Raw genomic sequence first — 8,733 nt, 5'->3', positions numbered from 1 at the left:
AATTTCTTCTTTTGCCCCACCCTTTTGGCGAAATTAAGGAATTAGACAGCAAGTTAGCTTAATTTATAGAGACTTCACAAACATGTTCCAACAATCATTTTTATTTAACGAATGTACTTTCTAATTTATAATCCTTTTAAGTTTAAACTCGATGAGAGACAAAATCTTCCTATACTTTTCGGTTGTCTATTTTCTAATATTCAACTCCAATAACATATTAAAGGAAAAATCGCAAAGCTAAAATGTTATCTATATCGAATGGGGGCCAAGTGGCAATCACAGAGGCAAAGCGAAGTGCCACGTGGTGCGTGCAGAAGCGGACGCTATCTCGATTCCTACATATCTACCTATAATAAAATCGTGACACTTCATATGGGAAGTTCATTTCAACCACCAATTTTATATCGACCTAATCGGATTAATTAACTTTAAATGAATCAAAAGGGCTCGCGCCCTTTCATTCCCCAAACCGTAAAATTAGATGTTGGTTCTTCTTCTTTCTAAATAAGTGAATAAGCTACATTACGCAAAAGTCCTGCTATATGCCCCCGATCGTCGTTTTCGCCGAATCGTGCTCCATCCGTATAACCCTTTCTTTGGTCCAAATTATCTAGAGTTACCCTTTAATAAAATCTTAAGTACCCATAAGAAATTTTTTTTTAAAAATTATTGAGTCAGCTACGTTTATGCTAAGATCCATCCGATTGCACTCGATGTTTTAGTGTGGGGTCGTCTCTTCATTCGAAAATAATAATATTTATTGCTGAAATGATGCACCAAAAAGGACTTTGACGCCGTTTAAGAAAACTCGGCACGCCAGAGACGACCCTACATCGCTGGGAAAAGTTGGTCATCCACCCACGAAAGCTAAGCCCCTCCTCTCTTTATGATTCATTAAAAGCGATCGGCATCTCTAGCCTCCATCATCTTTTTTGTCCTTTTTGCATTCTGGACATGTACTCGAATTTTCCCGCGACGAGTTAAAGAACAGGTCGAGTAGATTCAAAGTGGTCCGAACACATATTAAAAGCGAGTGAGTAGTTGCTTTACCGAAAGGTTAGGAAAGAGGTGAATGAGTCCAACTGCCTCGTGGCTTGATCTTTCGAAGCATTGGATCCGATGAGGAAGGTTCTTCAACGTTGCCTGGGTTGCGGATTTTCCCTCTTCTCTTATAGCTCTTTTTGAAAACCATTCCTTGGCTTTGCTCGAAGGATTGGATGTTGGGGTGTGGTTCATATTACTCATTGACAGGAAGGTATAACGGGTTTTGTATTTCATTAATAGTTTGGATTTGGGTTTGTGAATAGCAACCGTGCTGCTTACATATAATCTCTTTCTCCCGGTAATTTAGGGTTGTAACAGAGAGGTGAGAGATGCTAATATAATAGAATATTCTACTGGATGATGTAGCCTAGTTTAAAGGTCAACCGAGATGAGCTTTGTGTCTCGATTTCTCTTTCTTACCTTTACTCTATATTTTATTGTGTTTGGTTGCCTAATCCTAACATTAAAGCCCTCAAAATCCAAGTTTGGCGACGGTGATCCAGAGGCCAATCTAGACACCGCAAGAGGATGGTTCAAGTTCTCCGAATGCTGGCTGATGAGTTGCTTTCTAAATGTGATCGACAAGCTCCTCAACAGGTAACGCCGAGGTCCCCGATTAGGCCAATGGAGTCCTGAGCCTTGGGGCCGAGGTAACTGACACCGACGTCCAAGGAATAGCAACTCTCAAGTCCAATCTCATGGATTCGGTTCAAGGGCAAGGTTTCATGTCCCACATACCAAAGATTCAGAAGCCATTAGAACCAAGCGCTCTGCAAAACGATCTAAGAGACTCATATAGAACCAAATACCAAGCACTTGAAATTAATTAACATAAGGAGGAAACAGTTGAGACGCTAGGGGTAATCAATAGGCAAACCCAAGGCTGGCCGGACCTTTCGAATCGGGACTAACATAACGCTCAAGCCGGTCCATTCTCATAACACCGATGCGGATCTAGTTGAACCTAACCGGGGTGGGCATTAAACCTGAAAAAAATATTTTTCTCATTGGATCTGTTTATTGCTCGTTAGATTTTTTGATAATGTCGTGCAATGTAACTTTTTTTTTATCCTATTCCTATTATATCTGGATATCCAGATTTTTTCTTTGGGGTTGATATTATTGTGGACCCTTGCGGCAAAGACTGGGCTTGGGTGGGCTTATGGGTTGCCAAGCCCATGATCAAGTCTACTAGGTGCAAATTATTATGTCATTAACCGTGTTTAGCAACATTTACTTACACTCTGCTTAATTGATTTGTTCACGGGGTTACTTTATTTGTTTAGTTTAAGTATTTTACTGACAATTGGAGTTTACCAATTATCTTGCAAATCACCAATGACATCCCCAATTCTGTAAATGACAAGATACCTGTAATAATTATTTTAAATTTATCTACTATCAACCAAACTTTTGGTATGCTAGTTATCAAGACATTGTTTTTTTCAGTGTGTGACCAAACCGGCGCCCATGCAAGGGGCAAGATATAGACGAATACTTCTATTATGACATCATATTCGACAATTATGCATGACAAGTAGGATTATTATCAATCACAAATCTCAGAGTTCTTTAAGGAGGGAGGGTTCAGCTTCATAAACCAATTGTAGGTGTGCTTTAGCGGAGGTTCATGCGTGGCATTTGGACGGTTAATCTTGCATACTTGGAATGTTCAGGAGAATCAAGAGAATTTTTTTTACTTGATGGGCTCGAAGCTAGAATTGTTAGGGAAAATCTATCCTTATCCATTCACTATATATATAAGCTTGATATCACATTCTGTTCTAGTGACATGAGCCATCTAATTGTAAGTAGTGTACTTTTGACATGCGAGAGACATTGTCCATTGATTCAGTACACGAGGATCGGCACGTGACGAGTTCCTATTTGACAACCATTTCATGCGTTCGATCACAAAGTAAGCCTAAGTCGTTCATTTGAGGATCAAAATTCTTAAAAGAAAGAATTATAGATGGGGAGTGGGATCATATGGTGAATATGTCACGATTGTATACGAGTTGATCGGCGAAAGTTTAAAAATAAAAATAAAAATGGAGTTTGAGGAATTGGAAAGAGGTCCTGAGTAGGCTTAGAAAAGTTTGTCATTCTTGGAATTAAGGTTTGTACACCAAGGGAGAATTTCTTGTGTCCATAGTGTAAATGCGTGCTTTACTGAGTTAATGATAGTCAGATGCTCAGCATCTTCATTTTGTGTGTGTGTGATCTGGGTTTAGGAGTTGTTTGTGTAAAAGGAAAGAAGAACATGAATGAAAGAAATTCAGTGGAGTTTAGTTAAAATGTGGAAGAATGAATTCTCTGAAGTTGTAAAATGTTAGATAAGGCAATGTTCTGAGTGTTGATTTGTTGCATGAAGAATCAAAAGAAAGGGAAGCAAGAAAGCACCTGCGCTTGAGAAGTTGGACCAAACCAATAGACAGCGCGGACACCTTAGGATTCACAATTTGGCGAAAGGACTTTGTGGACACCCAAGTTGACAAATAATCTAGTCCTTGACCCTATTATCTATGGTTGCGTAGTAAATAAGGTATACACTCGTACCTCGGTTGGTTTCTAGCCAATCCTAATAGGCTAGTGGCGGCTCTTCACGTAGAATTATCATAGGTTAATCGAATTAAAATGAAAATCTTAACATCGCAAGGTAAGGATTCGGGAGAACCTGCGCCAACCGAGGACCGTTAGTTCTCAACACGATATTACCTCTAACCCCATCATCCCTTGACACCCGTCCGGGAGGGTCGTGACAAAGTCCCTAGATTATTAAATTCTGCTCTTATGTGCTCTCTACTTCATCTCACTTGCTACATTGCTCGCATGCAATACTTAGCCCTTCTCACATTAAGGAATTTCATGTCAACCTCGGGGCAAAATCATTTTATAGCATTAACTAAAACATCACATCACGAAATATAACAAATATGAATTTTTTTTTAAAGTTCTCTGCCAGCTTAAAATATAAGTTACACATCACCGTTGGATTTGATAGCTTTTAGTTTCGCTGTTGGACTCTATTTGCATCTTCTCCTTTCATTTAGAATCACAACTTGGTCTCCGGGGTCTGTTTCCTGCTATATAACATGATAGGAAGTAGATTCCGCTTGATGCTGTTTATTGCGATGGAGACGGTAAAAAAAGAAAAGTGGCAGCCCATTTGAACTATTGGACTGAAAGCAAACACAGGACCTTCCACTCATTCCATCTCGTGCAAATAAGTTCATCTGTTCATAATTTGTGCATGCTCTAGTGATACGGATGTGCTAGCATTCCTCATGGCTCATCTAATTATGGTCTTCGTTTTGTTCAAATGTTTTGGCTCCTGGGAACCATAGTTCCAACAGTTTTTAGGAATGTATACACAAGAACATAGGATTTTAGCCCCAGTTGTAAACTAGAGTTGACAGCTTAATTATTAGTTTGAGTATTCCCTGCAAGTTTCTCCATACAAGGAGATACGGGCGGGTTGCTTTCGTGAGTAGCATCCCGAAATCTCCAGCAGGGAAGATCTTGAGGAGAGAACATGTCAATCTTGCCGCATCTGTCAAATCAGCTAAACTCGAGACAATATGCTTAGTAGAGGAAATGAGGCTTCTTGACGCATTGCGATTTTGGGGCATCCATCTAATCCGGGAGGCCACCAAGGCATCGCCAGCGAACAGTAATCCATTTGAATTTGTTCATTGCAAAAGCTGAAAAAAAGAAAAATAGCTGTTGCTTGAAGTGAAAGAGGACTAAACTGACACACCATTTTAAGGTCCTCGTTTTTGTCCTCTCAGTTTTCGTTAATAACTTATATTGTAACACGAGGATACCCCTTCATAAAACTGCAAGCTGAAGCGTTTCCGGACTCATTCTTTGCAAGTGAATATTGGTAAGAATTACAACGGCCTGCTTCGCACATGATCCACTTCTCTTCTTCGTTGCGTCGGTCTAATTAGCTGAGCATACTATTGAGTTAGATGCATTGCTCATGCGAACAACCAAGGCGATCGCCATGTGGGAAAGCGAATGCGTTTGGCTTCAGAACGAGCTAAAGATGATTGTGTTTCGGAGTATGGTTTGCTACTCAATTTAGAAAATGTCCGGGCTAGTCAAATTATCCATCTCCAATTACAATGAACAGGCCATACCGTCACCGTCAGTTTTTGGGTATTTTCAATTTTAAAGGTGGGAATTGTTCTGTAAATTCAGAGTAAGCACAAGATTCTTTGTTTGATAAAAAATAAATCGATGTGAAACTTAGTAAGTGTTTGTTTTACGGAAAACGCAAAATTTGAAAACATTTTTCGAAAGAATATTCGCTTGTATCACTTAAAAAATTAAAAATTAAAAAATATTTTCGTCCCCCATGAAAATAGTTAGTCATAAATTATTGTCAATAATGAAAAAAAAAATTCCGTTGACTAATTTTTCTAAGCGATATAACTAATTAATTTTTCAAAAACGTTTTCCAAATCTTGAATCTTTCTTGAAACAAACGCATACTTAAATATCCTGTATTTTAACAGGTTCAACAATTTAAGGCAGCCCAACAATTTTAGGCAACACCAACAACTTAGACAGAAAGATATGCCTGTGCCCGCATTTAGACATGCGCGCGCAAAGACAAGCACAAACACAGTCGTGTGGGCACGTGCGCAGTAGGGACAGAGAAAATGTCAACGGTTCTAATGAAAAATTTTACAGTACAAAAATAACAGAGTCAAGCTCATCTGTGCAAATTATCAACAGAAATATGCCGCCGCAGGAAGATTAATCTTTAGGTTCTACATGGCGCCGATGTCATGGATGTAGCTGTCAAGAAAGGCACCGTCTTCCCAAAAGCCAAGATCGTCAAAGATATCCTGCACTAAATACGTTTGATCATGAGGAGGGTGTGTGCTGTTATTCATTGGCGAGGTGAACCCAACGAATGGCTCATGAGCATACGATCGGCATTGACCCGATTCAGTCATTTGCTGTTGGCGACCGCAGCTTTGGATTGGGTTCGGTTGCTGCAACGGGGCAATCGGTTGTGATTGGAGCCCCATTTGGTACCCGATTAATGATGATGATGGTGGAGCGGAATGAGTCAGATTGGCGAAGCCAGGGCTGTCAAGGAGAGAAGAATGTGCACTTTGATGGTCCGAGGCTTCCCCTATCTTCTTAGAGCTCGTGCGGTATTTCTGCACAATCAAGAATCTCGATTTAATTAGCATGTCTCGCTGCAAGTTCAAGGAACAAATACTATTGTTAAAGCACTGGTATGTCTGTTTTCCCAATTTGCTGTTGATCTTTCTGAGTGAGGTTGAATTAAGGACTCTTACCTGAAGGTGGCTGGAGACATTTTGCCGAGTGAGATGAGGAACACCAGCCATTTTCCTCATAATCTGCAATATCTTCTTGGGTTTGGCATCTGCATCAAAGTGTCATACGGAAACACATCAGTCAGGTCAACCATCATCTCACTCGAAAAGGAAACAGGTTGATGCACACATCACGTACCATCGTTACTGAGACTGTTGACGGCCATGATGAACATCTGGTTCAGCTCAGGTGTCCATACCATGCGGGGTTTCTTCGCTGGGCTTTGGCTCTGGCCATGATCGGCTTCATCTTCGCTGCTCCTTTTCAAGCTTTTAGAATTCTCTTCTTCCTCATTCTCTGCCAGAGCACGGGTGTCGATAGATGAAGATGTGGTCAGGGCGTGCAGCGTCTCCAATCCTTTAATAGAATTGTTGCTTGACCTTCGGTTGCTCCGTAGCACATGTTGCCATAGGATCTTGAGGGTGCTGATTTGAATTGGCTTCACTAGAAAGTCGCAAGCCCCGCTGTTCACTCCTTTCAGGACAGTGTCCTTTTCAGCATCGCTTGAAAACACTGGCAAATTTAAAGGTAAGAAACATGAATATATCACATTAGTTCCACAAATTTGCGAATCTGGCTTGAGTTAATTGATATATAAGAACTTACAGACTACAGGCAAGGTTACCCCCATGTTAGCAATCTCGGCGAGGAGCTGAAGTCCATCAATGCCAGGCATGTGAACATCCGTCAAGACAATATCGAACCAGCCCTTCCTCTCTCGAATCATGGACAACGCATCCTCTCCTCGCTGGCACTTGGTCGCTGTTAAAACACATTATACATATCAGATACTCAGATTCTTGGCTAAACTATGTGCATAAAACGCATTCCAGAATCAAACTTTGATCCACCTTCAGGCACAAGCATAAGGAATCCACTTGCAAATTAACATGTATCATAAAGTTGGATGATGTTCAGAGATTGGTCATGGTTCTTGCCTCAAATCAAAATCTCCCTTGACTTTGTATTAGAAACTCTTCTAATCTCACCTTCATCATCTCTGTCTCTTTCTTTCTTTTTATAAAATACAAGAGTGCTTCAGGGGGTAAAAGAGAGTCGATATCTGAGATTTTGCATGAAGTGTTAGATGGGAATTTGAGTTCCTCTGTGCCTAAGTTGGATTACAACAATCTGGTTTCAGTTTGAACATCAATTCTTGATCAAGAAAGCACGAAACTATTTCCTCGACTACTTCGAGTACAAAAGCAGAGAATTCTCTCTTCTGCGGTTCAGTCCGCAGGCATCGACTCAGAAAGTGCAACGTAACAACACACATTATCGCAGACGCGAAGTTGAAGTAAGAAAAGCGAAAGCACGAAGCAGGGCAGTGAAGTTACCTTGGTACGAGCAATGTTGAAGCATCTTCTCCAGAAGGTGGAGACAGGTGACGTCGTCGTCAACCACAAGAACCCTTAAACCCTTTGGGAATTGATCACCATCCTCACTCAAAACATTACTATTCTCGTTGTGGGTCACCCCTTCCATTGCTCTGTTTTTCTTGCACGTCGCTCTCTGTTTCTCTCTCTCTCTGTCTTAACTCTTCTACTTTGCGGTGATGAAAGGGACTTAGGACCGAAAGAGTCAGGACTAGAAGTAGAAACTAACGACATTTATAGACCGTGGCAAGCCTACGCCTTCTTTTCGTGGACACTAGAGCTACAGAACACGGGGTTCTGAAACAGGAAATATAACAGGAAGGGTAATTAACATGAAACTTGGAATTCAAGTCACAAAACTCGAAATTCAGGTTTTTCTTGTGATTAAACTGGGTTTTCTTTTATGTTTCATATAAAGTCAAATATTATAATTAATACCACGAAAATTCTCAAACTGTTAAGCTCGTTACATATTTATCTAAGACTGTTTTTTTGTTCGTCACGAAAATGCCAAACGAGTATGATCATGTCCTATTTATCTTAAGCTGTCTTTTGTGTTACAAAAAATTTCAAGTTAGTACTCTTGTCACGCGTTATCCCAAATCAGTTTTTGTCTAACAAAAGTCATGAATAATTTGGGATAAATGCGACACGGATATATCGGTTTGAAATTTTTAGGTCACGAAAATCAGATTGTGATTTTTTGTGATAGAAAAATTGAATTTGAGGGCAAATGTGTCACGGAGTACGATGATTGAGATTATAATGCCGTAGTCCGGAGCCGATTTGGACTATACCTGTTTCATGGTTCGGTTCACGTTTAACCTTACGATCTCTCGAGCGGTTTGGATTTTTGGGCTTTTGCCTTTTGCTGGTGCTAGACTGGAAGGACGACCCAAGCTAGAGCAACTGGTGAAGAAGAAAAAGTTTCAAACTTACCTCCAATAACGCT

The 8,733-nt window shown here is 40.3% G+C and overlaps 1 protein-coding gene across 2 annotated transcripts; it reads right to left on the bottom strand.

Annotated features, from left to right (window-relative positions):
* Positions 1-5,716: 5,716 nt before the first annotated feature.
* On the bottom strand, positions 5,717-7,952 carry LOC115745199 (two-component response regulator ARR14-like). 2 transcript variants are annotated; one of them, XM_030680618.2, is made up of 5 exons: positions 7,743-7,952; positions 7,012-7,167; positions 6,544-6,918; positions 6,366-6,454; positions 5,719-6,224 (listed from the first exon to the last, which is right to left on the bottom strand). In XM_030680618.2, the coding sequence occupies exons 1-5, from the start codon at positions 7,888-7,890 to the stop codon at positions 5,826-5,828; spliced, it is 1,167 nt and encodes a 388-aa protein (XP_030536478.2). In that variant the 5' UTR covers positions 7,891-7,952; the 3' UTR covers positions 5,719-5,825. The 2 variants fall into 2 exon arrangements, with proteins under 2 accessions (XP_048140265.1, XP_030536478.2); XM_048284308.1 differs by having other exon boundaries at positions 5,717-6,454.
* Positions 7,953-8,733: the final 781 nt, after the last annotated feature.

The sequence above is a fragment of the Rhodamnia argentea genome, chromosome 1 (genome assembly GCF_020921035.1).
Source record: "Rhodamnia argentea isolate NSW1041297 chromosome 1, ASM2092103v1, whole genome shotgun sequence".
Classification (NCBI taxonomy): domain Eukaryota; kingdom Viridiplantae; phylum Streptophyta; class Magnoliopsida; order Myrtales; family Myrtaceae; genus Rhodamnia; species Rhodamnia argentea.
This window is presented reverse-complemented; position numbering and strand designations above follow the sequence as displayed.

Excerpts from the sequence above, each read along its gene's own strand:
- LOC115745199 (XM_048284308.1), bottom strand. The coding sequence starts at position 7,890 with ATGGAAGGGGTGACCCACAACGAGAATAGTAATGTTTTGAGTGAGGAT. Across the intron at positions 6,919-7,011 it reads GGTAACCTTGCCTGTAGTCT|TGTTTTCAAGCGATGCTGAA; the intron begins GTAAGTTCTTAT and ends TAAATTTGCCAG. Across the intron at positions 6,455-6,543 it reads CAACAGTCTCAGTAACGATG|ATGCCAAACCCAAGAAGATA; the intron begins GTACGTGATGTG and ends ACTTTGATGCAG.